General features: G+C 45.2%; 1 protein-coding gene across 1 annotated transcript in view; it reads left to right on the forward strand.

Moving 5' to 3' along the window:
• The first annotated feature begins 6,242 nt into the window (after nucleotides 1-6,242).
• NXPH1 (neurexophilin 1) overlaps nucleotides 6,243-19,740 on the forward strand; it is a 313,051-nt gene continuing 299,553 nt past the window's right edge. Inside the window, exons 1-2 of the mRNA XM_008978685.6 lie at nucleotides 6,243-7,390; nucleotides 8,238-8,401. Coding sequence (XP_008976933.1) covers nucleotides 8,348-8,401 — 54 coding nt within the window. The 5' untranslated portion in view covers nucleotides 6,243-7,390; nucleotides 8,238-8,347. The remainder of the gene's footprint in view (nucleotides 7,391-8,237; nucleotides 8,402-19,740) is intronic.

The raw sequence follows: 19,740 nt of genomic DNA on the forward strand, positions 1-19,740 counted from the left end.
AGCCCAGATGACTAATGATATGAGCCTGGGTTATGAGCAGGAGCAGGAGCAGGAGCAGAGAAGAGAGGAGATAAGAGATAATTAGAAATAAAATTGAGATGTGTTGGTAATTTTATGTTTGATGTGGAGGACCAAAAAGAAGGCATAAGAAAATCTGGTACTTAAGTTTTCCAGTATGTTAGTGGGATCAGTTAGTCAGCTTTGCCTGTGATATGCTGCAAAACAACACCGAAATCTAAACAGTTAAAGAGTGAACAATTGCTTCTCACTTTTGGATCTGCAGAACTACAGGTCAGCTTGGTGGCTATGCTCCAGATCCAGGTCGGGCTCTGGTCTTCATGTGCTTTCTCATTTTAGGTCTCAGGCTGAAGGACACAGCATCTACATGGTGTGTGCTGTTCTCCTGGTGGCTGAAGGAGCAAGTGGAAACATGCTATGCCTCTTAAAGACTCTGATTGTGATGGAAAAGAATAAGTAAGTAACACAGGAATGAAAGAAAGAGAGAGAAAGGAAGGAAGGAAGGAAAGAAGGAAGGAAGGAAGAGAGAAAGAAAGAAAAAGAAAATAAAATAAAAAAAGAAAAAAAAGAAAGGCTTTGCATATATGAAGAGGTGTACTTCTCCATTCCACCAAGAGATCTTTTGGCAAAGGGCATGAGCTTAGTCCCATTACAAGTGGAGAACTCCACAGTGTGTGACACCAACTAACAGGATATATGTGTAATATAATGACATAATTTCTTCTGTTTTAGGCATGTTAATTTTAGGTTCCTCTAGCACATCTAAGTGGACATGATGGCAATTGAATATTCAGACAAAGAAAAAGATCAGAAATGGACTTTATGAACTTGGTGGTCACTAGATGTTAGTATATAATAAAAACATGGAACTAGACAGGATTGTCTAGTAGGAGTGAAAAGAAAGTTATTGATGGAACCCTGAGGAGCACCAATGTTTAATGTAGGAAGATTAGTGCACAGATAATCTGAAAAGGAATGGTTAGTGGGTTATTTAAAATACTTGGAGAGAATAGTGGCACTGAAACTAAAATAGTGGAGACAGTTACTAGAGAGAGGGGTATACATTAACGGGCCAGTGATTCTCAGATTTTCAAGTCAGCCTTCATGGAGATGAGTGTGAATGAGATCTTCTCATCTAACCCGGGAAGTTTATTTTTAAAACTAAATTGCTGATTGATGCTCATGGACTCACTAGGGATACAGTGGAATGATATAAATAAAACACAGGGTAGGGTTCCTGGCATTTGCCTGGCACTTGGTAATTGGTAGCCATTACCCTGTTGAAAGCTATGGAGCTTTGAGAAATTACCATCTACTTAATACAAAATTTCATGTTAGACTATTTTGCTTTGAACTTTATCAAAAGCATTTTATTATTGAAACTAAAAGAAGCAGAAAAAATGTAATATTATGTGATTTTTATAGCATGACCCCTGAAGTTAATTATGGTGAAATTGTAATATAGTTGTTTTCATTAATTTGATATTAAAAAGGGAGATTGAAAGGTTTGTTGCATCCCTGTGATATCTCCTATTTAAAAGGTGTCTAATCCAAAACACTGTTATCACTATGACACTATGATATTTGGGTTGAAGCAGTTCTTTGTTCCCTGCCTGTATAAGTCATCTTGTTTTAGAGTGATGTATTCATATTGTCAAATCAGGATAAAAGCTGGACAAACATGAATGTTTCAAAATATCTAGGTACTTTAGATTATGGAGATGAACTATGCATTTACAGACTCATTTTCAGCTTCTGATAACCAAAGAGCTTGTAGCCTTTGTCCTTATAATTTCTTCCATCCCTACGTGGTTGAGAGTCCCAGTGTTCTTTCTGGCTGAAAGCAGATACTGTATTTTGCTTTGTTAACAGAACTTTGGTTATCAAGTTCTTTGTCTCTAATGATTCTGCTTTAGGGAACTGTCAATTAATAATCTCTGGAGGAATCATAAAGAATTTCTGTAATGAGATTATAATGCAAAGGTTTGCTTAGTCACAATATTTTTTAAAATTTTAATTATGATTTTCAGGCGATGACCCCAATCTTTCCATCTTTTACATTCAACTGCCTTTTAAATGCTGGCTTTCTTCAATTTCTCTTATTATGTTTATCCTCTTTTTAAAGTTTTTGAGCATAACTAAAACTACCCTACCTTTGAGAACCCTCTGTCTTCACCTAGTAGAATAAATGAAATGTGGATACAAAGGCTGAGCATATAAATTACCTTTAAAAAAGAAAATGCCTTCTACATAAAGCTTTTAGATTCCCTTTAGTTTTTTTTTATTCTAGAGCTTGACGGCTATTTTTCCTCTCTAGTCCAGTGATCTTGTTATTAAAGCATTCTTGTAAAGGTAATTTAGCACACATGCCTCATAGTTATTAAACAAGTTCTACTACATTCAAATGCCAAATATTCCAGGCTGGTAAAAATCACTTTGCAAATAATCCTTCCTTCCACTAGCAAAATATGTTGGGGGAGTGGAGAGGCCAGGGGCTTTTTTAGTAGTTCTGAGTGACATTTAAGAATTCTGCTAAAGGCCAGGCGCGTTGGCTCACGCCTGTAATCCCAGCACATTGGGAGGCCAAGACGGGCAGATCACGAGATCAGGAGACTGAGACCATCCTAGCTAATATGGTGAAACCCCGTCTCTATTAAAAATACAAAAAATTAGCCAGGCGTGGCGGCGGGCTCCCGTAGTCCCAGTTACTCGGGAGGTTGAGGCAGGAGAAGGGCATGAACCTGGAAGGCGGAGCTGGCAGTGAGCCCAGATCGCGCCACTGCACTCCTGCCTGGGCGACAGAGCGAGACTCCGTCTCAAAAAAAAAAAAAAGAATTCTGCAAAAGTAGTGGAAATAGCTTTGGATCTTTGGATCTTTTCTAACCAATATTCATAAGTATAATAAGGATGCCACTTTGAGTGTAGATTCTCATAAATCAGTGACATTAAAAACATGTACAGAACAATTTACATGAAAAAGTAATATGATGAATTCAATACAGTCAACCTCTGACCTAGAAGAAAGGTTATGAGGGTGGAGCAGGGAAGAAATGCAGAAAAAATCTTTGGCTCAAACCTATAAACACACTTGACTAAAAAATCTTTGAAATGCACCAAAAAAGAATGTTTTTTCAAACTGTTAATATCTTTGAAAATCATAATGCAGTATACAATTGTTTTTTGGGAAGCAGGTAAATTTTTTAAACCTGCATTTAATCATAAAAGGTAAAATGAAGGAACTTTAGAATTAGAAATCACTTAAAACATCATATAACCTTACTTCTGCATTATACGGAGGAGGGTACCAAGGCCGGGGAATATTTAGGCACTTGTCCAGGACTATACAACATGCAAATGCCAGGTTATACTGAATTAAGGGCAGGAGGGTGATACAGTCTTTGTAAGTTTTCTATCACTATTAGGAAAAAAAATAGGTACAATGAAGTACTATGTGCAAAGTGATGTAATTTGGCCTGAAGCTTAAGCAAGACCATAGCTGGATGGTTTGTAACAATAGTTCTCTGTTTTTACTTGGATTTTGGGTAGAATATGATGATATTAAGGTGTTTAAGACAGGTTCATTTTAGGACAAAGTTTTGTAGAACTCAATCTCTCTCTTTATGTCTCTCTTCTCTCCAGCCCCAAGATAATTCAAACCTCTCCCTTCCCTCTCCCCTGCCAAAATAGAGAATCATACAAATGAACCAAACCAAAATAGATAATTACATTTAACAGAACTATCAGTATATGTCAGAAGATTCTAGTTTAATTTCTTCTGGTTTTAACTTTCAGGAAAGTTAATTTCACTATTTTCTTTTGATGCAGCCCATTTTAACCCTTTAAAAATATATTTCTTAGAGACAAAGATCCATATTATTTCTCGTACTGTTCATTTCAGGTTGGACCAGGGAAAAGCAGATGCAAAGGGTTGTGTTTTACAGTGGTTATCATTCATACTAAGTTTATATGTGTATTAAGTTGCATTGCACACAAAGTTTGGAAACAGTATTTCTGAAAGAATTTTCAGCATGAGTAAAGTCAGTAAAAATTGGTACAAACACTATACTTCTTAAGGTAATCACACTTTTGTTCTCACTCAATGAAGCTGACTGTTCATGCATTCTAAGAGTGCATTTTAGAGTAGGATACTACTTTAAACAGAAGAATGTAAGAAAATCATGCTTTTATTGCTCCATGTTCTTTATAAAGCAAATGATAGGAAAAAAGGAGGGTGAATGAACCATTCTTGTCCACTTCTCCCCCAATATTATATTATTAAAACTGGAGTGGTTTAGCAGAAACAATGATACATTTTTCAGTGTTACTTGGTGGCTCGGTATCCTTTTCTGGTTGAGTATTATAGGAGATGAAGACCCCTGTGAAATATGAAAAATGACAATCTGCCACTGTTTTATATCCCAGGCCAAGTGTCTCATAGGATCCAGCGAAGGTTGAATGTCTGGGAAGAAGATCTCAGGTCATTAACAGAAAAAGCTCTTTGGCATCCTGTGTCATAGAACAAAGTGTCAAACCTGTTCCCATTACTAGGTAGCCTGTGGTGCTTTTCTTAAATAATCAGTCCCATTCAGACAGACATTTTAAGGTCTCTGATCATCTTTCTATTTCACAAGCATTTTTTAAAGGCTAAATGGCACTAGAAGCAGAATGTTTTTAAAGTAAGGTTTAGAAAAGAACTTGGTATATTCCAAAGCTAGCCGGATTCTTTCTCATTTTCCCAAAGGTCAGACAGAAGTTCAGCTCTGACAGCGTTGTAACTGGGCATCCAGATAGAGGCAGGCAACATTTGCTCCAGCTCTACACTCCGGTCTGGGAGGCCTGGGAGCTCCTGTACAAATAGGAATCAATTTTAGGATAGCCTCATGAATCCTAGAGGATGGAATTAGACAAAGCTTTTTTTGCCCCTGCTTTGACCATTTGGCCTCAGATACGGGTGCCCCAATACTTTAATTTTTCTTCTTTAAAGTTTAAAGTTTTTAAGAAAATGAAATAGCTGGTAAGTGAAAATAGTCAAGAAAACGTTGTAATTATGCTATATGTACATGTGCGTTTTTTCTGAAGTGGATTTTCAGAGACCCAGTTAGAAGGTGTGCTTCACTGCTTTATTCTGCATATGCCCCAATGAATTCCAGGAGGTCACAGCAGCAGAGTACAACTTTTGAGATTAGAAGAGCTTGCTCTTTAAAGAGTTATTTTTAGCTGGAAGGGAGAGTGTAGACCTCAAAGTGCTGGTAGGTATGTTCTACAGTGGGGATCTAATTTGGAGGTCTTTGGAGATCTGATTCCAGGGGAAGGTCTCAGTGGGGCTCCTCTTGCCTCTGCTGCAGGACTGGGTGGCTCTGCTGATTGTCACTGCCTTGTTTGAGGGGTGGTCTCCATCATCCAGGGGAATTCAGCCTGGGACCTATTGTCTAGAGTGTACACTGTATCTAGGCCCAGACCTGCCAGAGTGTCCACAGCCACACTTGAGGAAAGGACATTCCAGACTCATTAAATATCACAATTCGATTTTGATGTCACTAACTCAGGTTCCTGAGATAAATTTCCATACAATTCCTACAGATTGATATGGATATGTGCATCACCCCAGGAGAGGCTCTGGTGAAGGGCAGGCTTGGAGATGCAATGGGCAAGGTTGGGGAAGAGATACCCTCTTCCGGGTTCCGATTTGTGCCCTGAATTTGGGCAAGTTCAAGGAGCACTGGCAACCCCACCAGCACCAGAAGAAGCTGGTCCTGGCTGTCTCCCAAGACTGGTGAAACTGCTCTGGTGGTGGTGCACTGGAAGGGTGGAGGAAAAAAAGGCAAAAAACAAAACAGGGTTTGAGGGGGAATGGCAGGGACACGGTAGAGGCACAGAGATACAGAGACCTAGAGTCAGAAATCCTGAGTGAGACACACAGAAAGGCAGAAAAAGGCAGAAAGATGCTGAGGGACACAGACGCAGACCACAAGAACGACAGAAGAAGGAGACAGAGAGAGAGAGGGAGTGAGAAAGATACTGAGAAATAGGGACAGTAAGGGAGAGACTGAGAAAGACAGAGACAGCCAGAGCCGGAGCACAGAGGCCGGGTCTGGGAGACGCTGGTTGAGTGGGAGGTGTCAGTAGCGAGGGAGGTGGTGACGGCTCGAAGCATCCCCCGTCCTCCTCCTCCCCCTTCACGCTCAGCCCAGCCGGCGGCGAGGAGTCCAGAGCCCAAGGTCGCCCAGTCCTCTCGGCTGTCTCGAGCTGAATGGCTGGCAGTCTGCGGCTCCCCCGCCTCCGGCCCGGCAGCCACAGGTCGGAGGCGCCCGGCGTCCGCGCTCGAGGCCGGCAGGGGCGCCCTGCACCCTCCCGCGCCCTTCCCCGCCCTACGCTACTCCGGGCTGCTCTTCCCGCCACTCCCCTGGGCTTTGCCATCTTCCCTACGCCCCCCGGGAAGGGGGCGCTGCGGCCACCGAAGACACCGCGGGAGCCACTTGTCCCTGTGGGCCCAGCCCGCGAGAGCCTGAGAGCCGGATCTGTTTACACAGGGTACTAATTAGTCTTTGAGGAATCATTCACCCACGTGCCAAAGTAATTGTCCGTGTCGGGAAGGTAGGCGTGCCAAGCCGCGGCTCTGCGGAGAAACCACGACCACCGCGGCCGCCGGAAACCCAAAGCGCTCCAGAGCGTCCCCGGGTGGCCGGGCAGCACCAGGGACAGCGCCCGGGACTCCACTGGGGACCGGCTCCTGGGCTTCCCAGCGTCGCGGGTAGAGGTACGGCTGCTCCGTGTGCCGCAGGCTCCAGGTTCTCGCCACCCCACCCCTCCCTCAGAAACTCGGACTGCTCTCGTCTGCCGTGTGGTTCTCTTTTCTTCCGAAAGGCCAGTGTCTTATCTCTCAACTTCAAGTCCAGAGGACTTGTTCAGTCTCCTCCCCTTAAGTCATTTCCACCATCCTCAGGCAGCTGTGGGAAGCCGAGAGTCCTGGACTGTTCGTCCGGGTGCCAGCGCTGGCAGTCCCAGTCCGTCCGGTGCAGCAGCCCGGCGCATTCCCCTCTCTCCCTCCCTCTTGCTCTCCCTCCCTTTCTGTCTTCCTCTCTTTCCTCCTCTACTGCTCCCTCCCTCTCTTGCCTCTTAAGTTTCCTGCACCGTGAATCCAACTGTGCCAAGCCTTGGCTCCCGCGAACCAATCCTGAGCGCGACCCGGGCACTGGGACGGCGACTCCGCCAAAGCTGGACGAGGCAGCCGGACCCGTCTGCGCTCGAGCATGGAGACGGAGCGCCTGGGAGGGCACGTCCGGGGCGCTGGAGACGCCAGGCCCGAGTAGCTCCTCCATGGAGCCTGCCCAGAGCTGTCCCTTCTCGCAGGATTCGCCCCAAGTCCTGTGCGGTACGTACCCTTTGCCTCCACTGTTCCCGGAGGATACACCTGGGAGCGGGGTGGTGGGCACGAGGAAGGGACGGCAGCGAGGGGCGCTGGTTAGGAAAGAGAACAAGCCTGGCAGGTGACCCTCACAGCTCGGAGGAGGCTTCTTCTCTAGAAGTTAGCGACCGGCTGTACCCTTTGGCTCGAAAAAAGTAGTGCTAGAGATGTGACTGTGAGCATTCGTGGGTATCTCTGTGTGCGCCAGGGGTTCGAATGGGTAAACTGAGCCCTGCTTTCCTGTATGCAAATTGCATTCTCTTTCCCCACCCCCACTTCACCGAACGTGTTGAGATACCTAGCACCTAATCGCGGTCAGTTCTACCTACCCCTTCCTCTCACCGCGCCCCCCTCGCTCAATCTCTCTCTCCCTTTATCTTTCCCCTCTATCTCTCTCTGCTGGTGTGTACGTGTGTGAGCACTGCCAGGGCTGGCGAAGAACCAGCCGCCGCCTTTAGTCCGAGCCGCCGGGCCACCCAACACTAGGGCAGGTCTCGCTGCCGGAGAAGGCTGGGCTCCGAACCAGCCTGCACGCGGCTCAGTGTGCTCCGCCGCCTGGGAACTCGCACCCGAGGAGCGCAGGGGGCAAGGAGACCCTCACCCTCCCTCTCGTCCGCCCGCCCGCCTGCCCAGCTGCGGACCGCGCGCTTGCTGGTCTCAGGCGCTGGATTTACTCGCTTTTCAATTTTTCGTACCCTCCCTCCCTTTTTTTTTTTGGTCCCCCACTCCCCGCTACGACCCCCTTTCCCCGCTTGATTGTCAAGCCTAACCTTGCCCGCGTAGTCATGGGATGTCTAATTTTATTTGCATCTAGGCTGCTGAGAGCGCTCCTTGCTCTGTAAAGTGGATGTCAGGTGGATCTATGTTTCTGAAGGAACAAAGACTCAAAGAAGGCACCGCCAAGGAAGTTTGAGACGCGGGAGAATGCAGGCTGCGTGCTGGTACGTGCTTTTCCTCCTGCAGCCCACCGTCTACTTGGTAAGTCTTGGAGGGTTCGGGGCTTTCGCATTCTTACCCCGGCCGGGAGGCAAGGAAACTGGGAACACGCGGGAGAAGGGTTACGCCGCCAGTTCAGCGAGAGCAGCTTCCTAGCAGCTGTGTTGGAGCAACTTTGGCAAGCTGGTCTCTGGATTCCTGCGGATTTTCCGGGGTTCCCACCCCATTTTCTGCTCCAATCCCCCAGTCTCCTGCGCGTGATTCTTGAAAGAGGCTAGGGCGCCCCAGACACCCTAAACCCAAGGAGGTAGTGAGATGGGGTGCTTTATGTGATAGAGGGCCAACGAGAAGAAGTGGAAGGCAGGAACTCTCAGTAGCTCATGCACAGAGTTTAAACGAAGGGAAGTGGGGGTGTAGTTGGGTGGTGGAAAGAACAAATCTGCCCAGGTCTGTGAGTTTAAAAGTGAATCTACCCACCCACTTCCCCGATTTGGAGATGAGACACATAAAGAAGCGCAGTTAACTTTCTTTGACTTGTAAGGGTTCCGATAGGATAAGTTTAACTATCAGGGGTACTGCAAGCAATCGGAGTTAGGTCAGAGATACTCCAGCAAACATGTCCACCTTCCTCTCGTCTCGACCTCCCCTTTTCATCAAATAACTAAATCCCATCTCCAGTGACTAGTCCATTATTAGGGAATGGTAGGCCTTGTCGCCAGGGAGAGAATTCTAAACAAAGCCGCGGTCCTTGTCCTTCAGTAGCAGAGTTTTCCGGGGGGCTGGACTTTGTACGCTGCTGGAACTCGGTTCCTGGTTGAAGAGCTTTGTTGTGGTGAATTGGAAGCTGTTTGTGCCATGTTGAGACAAGGAGAATGAGATATTTCAGGTCTGGCTTCTGGGGTGGGAATGGGGGAATGGGGGTAAGGGACACTTGTGCCCTGCTGGTGAAGTTGTGTTCAGTGTCCCGACCCCCATAGCCCATCCTGGGCTGCGGGAGTGCACCGAGGGCTCGCTATGTTCTGTCTAGGGGTGAGGTGCGCTAAAGCAGCCCGAACTCTCTGATGGGCTACACCTCTGATTGGAGGTGATACTGGCGCTCCTCAATCCCAAGAGCCTTAGATAGAACCCAGAAGCCTGAAAATTGCCATCCCTACAATTGACAGCGTTTCTCGGCCGTTGCCCTGGTGCATGTGACTGCAAAGCTGCGAGTTGTGTGAATTCTGTGTATGGGAGTGACTACGTATATATATATGTGTGTGTGAATGTGTATTTAACCGATTTCAGCTTCAATCCAAGAACCCTCAATGTTGCCTGTCTTTGCACCTTTATCGCCTGACCGTAGCAGCCGCGGACGCCAGAGGGCGCTGCGCATCAGCGTCCTCGCCCACAGGACACCTTGGGGTAAACAGGTGAAAGCCAGGGCAGCCAATCCAAAAGAACAGCCTTTCTGACTCTGTCACCGAAGTCTGTGCCTTTACCCGCTGGAACGCAGGCGGAATGCAAAAAGTGTCCTTCCCATTTCCCATCTTCAATCATTTTCACCCCCACCTGTGTTCAGTAAGCCCACTGACATTGAGAGACCATGGATGGGGGCAGAAAGTTTGGCCAGAAGAAATATAGAATTTTTTTATTGAGAGATGGGGGGAGGGAATGCAAAGTGAAAGCGACGGGGGCGGGGGGGAGGTAATTTTAAGGATTCCCTTGACCATCGTAACCCGCTTGCCCTTTTCCTCTGCATACCTTTACGCATGACCTGAACTTGAGGACTGTTCTTACGTCCTTGGGCTGTGCTCACACACACGGCAAGGGCTTGTGGCTATGGTGCAGTTTATTGCTTGGAGCAAGTATTTCGATAGTCTGGAAAATAATCTATCAAAAGCAGAAGTGAAATCAATACGTTGTGTTAAATTTTAAATGTGTTTGTTGGCAGTTAAACCGTTTTCCACTCATTACAACAACAGTGCTGGATTTATTCTAATGCGCTGCGTTCTCAACAACAAGCGCATTAATTCTCCTTTAATTGTAAACTGGGAGCATTTGAAAACCATTCAGTGTGCAAATTATGCTGATTCAATTACCGTTTAGTTACAGACTTCATTACCTGAATGCCTTTTGGCAATACAGAGAAAGGAGACAATTTTTCCAATTTCACTCAAAACAATACGAAATGTGAACAATAAAATAGAGAAGGCGATTTAGAAGTCCATTCTTTTTTCTCCAATCTAAAGTACTTTTGTGTGTCGGGGACTAGAAACCACATGCACCACAAAAACTACAGCTGATGGCTGTGACCCAAGGCAGTATTTCCAGGGATTGTAATCCCATAGATATTTGCCAGCAGAATTCCGAGCTGTTTTCCTGAAGGAGCAAAAAGCTGACTTCTACCATGGAAATGAATTTAAAAGGGTGAATTGGGCAGTCATTTCGGGATGGTTTTAGGCAAATAAAGAAGTAGAGAGCCTTGATTAAAACTCTAGGGCAATGACCCGATCAAGAAGTGATCAAGGCTTCTTTCTTCATCTATTTCATTAAATACCAGATACAGTTAACTGGATTGATTATTTGTTTGTAGCTGCACATTGGAAGATCTTATCCCTTTGTAAGAACCTGCACTGGATGCATACAGATTGTCAGGAGCTGCTTTAAGTTACATTCAAAGAAGGCAAGAGTGGCAAAATCATTATTTTAATTTTCTCTTGAACTGACATAAGCCAGGGAAGAATTTGATGGATAATTTTTGTCTTTGTGAGCTCACACCACTAGTTAAGTGCCTGCATCACTCTGTTAGTGCCTTACCTCTTAGCTGATATCTCAGTGCACCTTGACCTTTAAGCCCATGGTATCCTAGTTATGTTTCCCAGGGAGTAATCACCACATTAACTCCAGGAAACAAGGCTTGTCTAGTTATCTCCTAAAGAAATATTTAGGCTTCTGTTTAAAGAGAATACCTTAAATACCCCCAAATTTGAGAATAACTTCTTATGAAAACTCTGCAGTAGGTCAATGCCCCACACCAAGCCACAGTTTCCTACCTGTATTTGGGTGAATGTTTGCAAAGTATGTTTCTGGGCCTGGGATTCTTTGAATGCTTTAGGTTGAGGATTTTTGTGTTTTTTGAGAGATAAGTCTGTCCTAGTTCAAAATAGAAGCTTATTTTAGTACTTTAAAGGGAAACTAATTAGATATGTGCCCACAGAGTTACCGTCTGAAGCATGTTAGCTGGAATACTCAAAATCCACCACAGGACAAGCTCCAGCCATAAATGCATGGGGGTGGGAAACTAACTTTTAAAAATAAAGGTAAATAAAATTTCAGACTATTGAATGTTATGTATTGCAGATTTAAAAGCCTGAATTCAATAGGAGAGAAGTCTATGGTTAACAATGCTTATTAAAAATAATAAAAAAAAGTTTTGCAATCTTTATACTCTTATTATTCCTGGACCAATTCCAGGATATTTTCAGTATGATACAATGGGATGGCAGGATGATAGCATTTTAACTTTATTGAAGTATATATTGAATAAGCTAGAAAAATATGGTTTCTTGCTGTGAAGAGTGGGGGTTCTAACTTGAATCAGCCTCATTGGATCAAGTAGAAGGATAGGCCAGGACACCAGGAGAGCATCTCCCACAGGGTGTGGCATTCTGTTTGGGGGCTCACCTGTGGTAATTCTCAGTTAGAGAGGTGAGTCTAATGAGCACTTTCTGAGCATGCTAATGAAAAAGTTACTCAGAAATTGAATCCAATGCATCTGACAAGGCATTGTATAATGTTACTGTGACTAGTCACCCATCCACAGCTCTATTCTAATGAGAAGGGGTCCCACCATTTCTGCTAGGAATTAAATTGCTAATATCGAGGTGCTTTCTAAATCAAAATAGGCGGGAATTAAAAATCCTTTCTAAACTTGTGCCACAACATTATGAGCCATCTATTCTCTCAAATTTGGGATATCCTTAAAATGTGAATTCTACACCAATTGTTTAATAGAGTTTGGAGAGTAATTAGTGTATCTATGGGACCACTACCTCTGCACTGTTAAAAGCTAGACCATTTGGGTGAAATCCACTCATTATGAAGATGGCTGTTAAGGTATATTGGAGCTGGGGGAAAAGCAGAGGGAGAGAGACCAGCAATGTCTTTTCTTTGGACTAGGTATGTGTGCTTCTCATTCTTTAAAAATTAAGCCAGCTGCACACTGAAAATTCTAATCAATTTGAGCTTCTTACTGAAAATAAACAAAATAAAATAAATTTCCTGACAGTGGCTATTAAGTGTTCCCTATTAAGGCTAGTTCTTGGAGGCAGTACTAAAATTTTCTCATTCCACTGCATTTCCTGACTCTTCTACTACAGACCAGTCTTTTAGATAGATACAGGATTCAGACTAGATTTTTGGAAGGCCCTCTACCCCAGCAGCACAGCCTTAGAACTCATCAGTTTTAAGATGTATTCCTGAGCTCTGGGGGACACAGAAGTTGCTACTATTCTAGGCATTTCCCTGAAATGTTCAACTTTCCATTGACCAAGAAAGCAGCTCGCCCAAGTGTGTGGGAAGCACTTGGGTGGGACACTTTTCTGCCCCATTTCCAGAAGGATTATCTTGGTCTGAGGCCTTCTAGTGACAGCTTTAGAGAAGCTGACTTTAGTATTCGGAGAGAACCAGGATTGCTCCAACTTTCTCAGCGGTATTTTTTCGGAAAGCCGTTAAATTCGTGGCTCCTCTGTGCGAAGTTGATTTCTATTTGGCTTTGAATTGTTGACGGCTATTTCTTCCTTAATGAAAGTGTTGTCTGGGTGAAAAATATATCAGGTGGCTGGGAAATTGGTTGATGTTTTTTTGAGATAGGTGCCCAATGTCCTATTTTTCTATCTGAGGAAAGATTTTCTGCAGACTACAGAAATTGACAGCATTGTCCGGGTAATAACCGTCGTCGACAATATTTTCGAAAGGGCATTTGAGTGACGAAAGCATTTGGATATTGCTTTTTCAAATAAGAAATTTTCTGCCCTGAGCTTCTTTGATTTTACAGGGGGTGGGGAGTTGACTAGGGGGGCGATGGGGAAGAAGGAGCCTCGCATTGGCAAAGAGATGCCTTCCCCATCCTCCCAGTCCTGGAATACCAAGGTGCTTGTCAGCTTCACCTGGAATTCCTGGATCTGAAGAGCCCTCAAATAATTCGGCTGCGAGTCAAAAGGGAATTTCGGGAATGAGGAATAACACTCTTCTTGCGCTCCTGTAAAGCAAGTGATGGAAGCTCTGAAAGTTTGCCTGCTCTCAAGTGGGAAGTTAGGAAGTGTGCGTTCTTTCTGATTTTTTTAAAAATAAAAAGTGTCTAGCTTTGATTCGATTCAGGAAAGCTCCTCTTGGTCAACCATTGTCCGTTAGGGGCTTCAGATCTCATTTTAAGACCTTAACAGTCCTCGCCGTTCTAATTAAGGAAAGGCAGGCGAGCCTGCCAGCCGAGAGCGGTTGGGTCAGCGGCTTCATGGTGCAGCCGAGTCTCAAAGCGGGTCTGCACTCTCGCCTCCCTCTGCATTCTCTTAGCCACTATTTGCCTGGTCCCGTCGCGTATGTGCAGGAAGTTTCAGTCTTGATTTATCCACTAGTCAAGTTCCCGACCAGCTCTTTTTCTGGATGTCAGCACTAAACCCCTCCCGGAGCTTGGTAAACACAGCGCGCGCATTTTTCTGCCTCAGATTGGCATGTTGACGACTCTGCTTGAAGGAATGTGACAATAAAGTGGGAAACCAAAGCTTGGCAAGCACTTAATCAAGGATAAAAAGGTTCCGCTGTAAGGATGTCACTCAATTTATTGTGAAAGTCGAATGAATTACGTTTAATGAAAGTGCTCCCCAGATGAATATTACCAGCAATTTCCTGAGTTGGCTCTGTCAGCTCGAGATGAGGAAATGCCAACCCAGATCAGAAAAGAGCGCCCGTCTCAATTACTATGCAAGCTTTCCAAGAGCGGCTTTTTATTGAGATGATATATATTGGCGGCTTCTTCAAACCCCTCCGCGCGCCCAAGAGCGCGTTTGCGCATTTTCCAAGTTTGCCCTGCCCTCGCGTGTTGGTGGCTGTTGTTTAAACTTCTGATGAGCGCGCTGCGTTTCTGCTACGGGATGAAAACCTAATTACCTCCTCTGTAAACAGCTTTCCCTAGTATATTTTATTGATTGCGGACGTGGGAGCCGGCAGGGGGTCTGTGGGGGTGGGCGGGGAGGGGATTCTCTTGCTCCGGTGCCCTCTGTTGCCGAAAGTTCCTTAGGCGTCTAGTCAGGGGTTCGGGGTGGTGGAAAGCGAGATGGCGTTGGGAGCCAGGGTGTTGGGACGGCACAAGCAGTGGGGTCCCAGGAGCAGCAAGACAGTAGCGCCTCTCGGGCCACGGCTTGCGAAAAGCTTTCCTAGCTCCTTCTTCCTATAAATTAATGAGGGTATTTTACTCGTTCAAGCCGGAAATACGATGGGGAGGGGGAGACACAGGCCGCATCCAGAGCGCATCCTCATCTGCATGAGAATGGAGAACCGGGAGGCTTTTCTTGTACTGTTTCTTTCTCCCACAATAAGACAAATTGCTGCTTAGAAAAACTGAGTGTTTCCTTAGAAACTGGCTTGCGGGGGCTCTGCGCGTCCCCGCTGAACCTGCCTCTGGCCGCGCCTCGCCATCACCCCCGCCGCCCTAATGGTTTCTGAAGCGAAGGATCCTAGCTGCCGCCGCTAAGGGCGCAGGGGGAGGCCGCGCGTCCTCGCCACACCGGAAGGAGAGGGCATCCGGCTCACACATCCCACCCTATGTCTTAGACCCCGTTCTCACACATTGACTTTAAAAGGCCGTTTTCCTTCTTCTTCTACAAGAAGCAAGAAACTTTTTTCGACGTAGGCTTCATACCCTCCCTTCGGAAACTCAGTCCGCTGACCAAAGCCGCAGTGTTCAGGCCCCGGGGTTTCCCAGCCGTAGTGGCCGCCGCCACAGCTGCGCGCTTTATTGTCTGCTTTCAGTCGCAGGTGACCTCGAGCGATCCCGACAGGTTTATGGAAACACAGATGCAGCCCTCTCGCGTCCGGAGCCCAAGTCCCCATGCAAAAGCGCTGTTTCTGGGTAATTTTCGTCGACGCCACCAAGCTTCGGTGCTTTTGGGACAACGGGCTGGATAGCGGCAGTTCTCGGGAGATAGGCCGCGGGCTATAAGATTTGATCGCGGGCAGGAGGGCGTGGGGCACGCCAGGGCCGGGAGAGCGACTCTTCAGCACCATGGCCAGCGCCACAGGCTCCGCCCCGCCCGGTGCCAGCAGTAGCGCCTCCCTCCCCCGCTGCCGCTCCGGCTGGGTCCTTAAAGTCCAGTTAGCACTCTCGGTTTCCGCAGATACCTCCTCAAGGCCCGCTCGCGACTGTGACGACCCGCCTACCCCTTCCAGTTATTCGGGGGGCAGCTAGCTCCAGTCGCTAGGTCCCCAGCATGACCTGCGGTGAGGAACTCTTGCTTGCACCCCTCTCCATTCCCACACTCCGTGGTTGCGGCGTCACGTGATCACCACGGAGATTATGCGAATCCTTCTTTTCCCCAACTTCTCCCCCTACCCAGTCTCCCATTCTTTCACAGTTCATTAAATCTACCCCTCCCCCGAAACAGAAACGTGAAGCCTGTAACGAAGAGCTAGAAGTGTCTTTAGTAATGTAAAAGTCTCAACTGACAGACAAGGAAACTGAGGCAACCAACTTATTCGCAAGAGTAAAACCCTATGGGGAGAAGCGATTCCTGCCCCTCTTCCCCCGGCGAGGAACACGGCTGGAGCCACCCAGGCGCCTTCCAGGCTAAGGCGCCTTTAGCGGCGCGCAGGGGTGAGGGAGAGGGTGGGGAGAGTCCTAATTATTATGAATTTCTAAGGGCGCAGTAATTATTCACGGGGAGCAGGACAAACCACGGCCAGGCAGGGAAATCGATATATTTGCTATGGAAAGTTCCTGGCTCGCCTTTAATGCAGACGAATGGGGGATGCAGCCTCATTATTCTCCGTGGTTAGGCTCGCCAGCGTGGGGCCTGATGCAGCGTGAAATCTATCATCATTAGACCCGGGATGGAGCGGGGTGGGGGGGGGGGGGGGGAATTTCTCTTTACTTACCAAACCGCAACAACAAACAAACAACGACAAACAACCGCCCCCTACAAACACTCATTCTCACACAACGTTGCCCTACCTCCCTCGCCCCTTGCCCTGGCCGCTGTTGCACACTCCCCTGGGGGCTGTCTGCACGCCCTAGAGCAGACACTGCGGTCACTTAAAGTGCGCCCAGTTCCTCCACCGCAGCGGTCACACCGTTGATTTGATCCGGAAATAAGACGGATAGTACCGAGCGTTGGCGCTAGGGGTTGTCTATGTCAAAGGCGAAGGTTAGCTGGGAAGTTCTGTCCGTTTCTCTTGCCTTAGCATAGGAGTCAATCCTTTTCTTGTCACCCGATTCTGCAAATTCTCGCTGTATTAAAGGAGCAGAGATCTGGCATGTAATGCTCCATTAACCCGTAGCATAAGTTAGCTCGGACGTAAGGCAAGCCCTCGAGAAGGGAACGAATCAGAAGGTGAAAAGAGCGGTCGGAAGGTGAGGAAGAGAAGGTTTAGGCGCAACGCCTCGGAGGTATTCTCTGAGGCCCTGGCGAGATTTCGGCCTTTAGCTTAAGGGCCAGCCCGCTTTAGTTTTCTAGGACTGGGTATAGGCCCCGCCTCCACCCACCGAGGTCACTGAACTGTCCAGGGTCTTGCCTGCTGGATTACAAGCCTATTCCCATTTCTCCTCTCTTCCGCAGTCCACCCTCCCTGGCACAGTCTTTTTCACACTCAGAAGTTGCCTGATGCCCCCGGTGGACAGCTGCTGGGATGAAACTTGTATTCCTGTACAGGTGTCTTCGCAGTTACCTGCAATGCCATAGTACTTAGGGTTAACTGAGGTGTGTGTGTGTGGTATGCATTTGTCAGTGCCTCATCTTCAACGTCTTCATCTAGCTCGCCCCTCCCTTATAACAGTGAATCAATCGCTGCAAAGAAGACAGGATGTAGCAGTTTTAAAATAACCTAACTCCTCCTTCATTGCAGTAAAATGATCGTATTTATAATAACATTAATGAGAACAAAATTAAAAATTATGGCTTTCCAGGCATTAAAGTAATAATATCTGCCCTCTTCTCTTGGATTTTCTTTTCCTCAGAGCCCAGCCTTTTTATGGCATATTGTGATTACCTGAGTGTCTTTGTTTCCTTGTGGTCAGAGACAGCTAGCCAACACAATACTAGGACTGTATGATGTAGGGCATCATTTCCTCCCACCCTCTTCATTTTTAGAGGCTTTGTAATTAAACTCTGTGAGATATATGTAACTTACATCCAGTGGAGAGCTCTTTTATTTATATTTATGTAGCATGCTGAGAAAGGAAAATTAAGGAAGTGCTTATATTGAAGTAATAAGCCTGCTTTGATATTAACAGAATTGTCCTCTTAATTTACTTTTCTCAAGTCTAAAGGACTATCTCTCTGAGATCAGACCCCACAGTCAAGCCTCTTTAAAGAGAGATCCCAATAAAGCGAAAAAGACATTTATTAGCTTGTACTAACTTAGAGGAACAAAAGGCCAGGCTTACCACTCACTGAAAATGTACACTATGGTAAAGTGCAGTATGATGCAGGAAGCTGAGCAGAAAGAGGTGACTGGAAACAGCTGCAGGGCCCTACATTTTTCTGCCTCCCTGCCTCTAACCCACCACAATGCATAAATTTACACATAGTGTAACAGGGCCTTCTAGAGCTAAGATAAAGATACAAATTGGCAGGAATTTTAATACAATTGAAAACCACAGACTAAAAGAAAGAGGCACTTTCTTCTCTAAGAGGTTATTGGCACAAAAATTACGACAAAGATTTAGAGAAAATTTCCTGGTTTTAAAGAGCCTTTTTCATTTACAGATTACACATACACATATACACAAAGCAAAGCAAGGTTATATGTTTCTATGTATTCACCTCTTTAGAGGATTCCATGGAAACTAATTGTGGAGAATTCTTTTGTTTTCATATAAGTTGTTCCAACATGGATTTGAAAGTACCATTTCCTTGGTAGGAATCTGATACCTGACATTGCACTGTTGTCCTGTTTATGTCAGTGTTTTCAGCTACAGAATGAAAGCAATTTTGGTAAAGAGGAACTACAATGGCATGATAGCTGAAATTTTAGTCATGCGCACTCCAACCTCTTCAACTGAACTTTAGAAAATGATTCTTCTCCTTGTAACCTTGTAGCTGGATGTTATTAGAGGCCCATAGGTATATAAAACAGCTTATATGAAATTAATGGACTGCTTTACATTCACAATCTCTTACTTGTGAAGCCCTTGTAAAATATTGCATCTACTTAAAATAGGAAGAATATAAAGTTAGGTTTGGTGTGCAATCAATAGTTGTAAACGGTTCAGTGAAATATTTGATTGTTTTGAGTGAGTTTGACAATATAATGGAAATTTATTGTCTGTCTTAGTGCAGTGATATGAACACTGGTATGCTAATCATGAGTTGTCCCTTCTTTTATGTACTTGACCTGTTTTGAAAGTGATTGTAAGAGTCCAAGGTAACATCTAAGTACATAATCAAAATTTTAGGAATGATGCATTTTCTTAACTTACCAGATACAAAGAAATTTATGGGTCACAAAGAAGTCATGGCTAAGAAAGAAAAAGGCCTCTCTAACATTGCTTTAATATTTTGCTTAAAATAATCAACAATATATGAGTTATGTATTGTTGATATTCTATATGCATTTTTGAATAAATGAATAGAGGTTTTGATTTTAGCATCAAACATAATAAAAATGAGACTTTTTGAATGTAGTTAAATCATTAAAACCAAATCTCTTCCTGTTTTCCACAGGCACAATTTGAGGTCCTTATTTTTTTCTTCCTCTAAACAGAAATTAAAACTACATTTTCTCATTTATTCTGTTACATAGTGTATGGATCTCTAAGAAATGCCATAAATTCCACTATGATTTCCTTTTTTCCTCACTGTATATTTATATTGGGGGAATGAAGCATTTTTTTTTTCTTACCTTCCTGGACTGAGAATTATACACGGTTAAAAATCATGGTGACATTTTAAAAAGCTGTTCCCCTCCCCATTTCATTCCAATGATAACTAGAATAGTAATATTCTTTTTTTTTTCTTATAAGAATGACCACTGCACTATCCTGTTAACATCTCCTCTAAATCAGAAACAGTGCCCTGACTTATCAACTGGCTAGATGCACTGCTGATGCTGCCCAATACTTGATGGAAAACTCTTAAAAGCATGAGCTGGGCTATATGAGACCTGTTATATTTTCTGTTTGAGAAATTTTA

Source organism: Pan paniscus, chromosome 6 (assembly GCF_029289425.2).
Source record: "Pan paniscus chromosome 6, NHGRI_mPanPan1-v2.0_pri, whole genome shotgun sequence".
Lineage (NCBI taxonomy): Eukaryota > Metazoa > Chordata > Mammalia > Primates > Hominidae > Pan > Pan paniscus.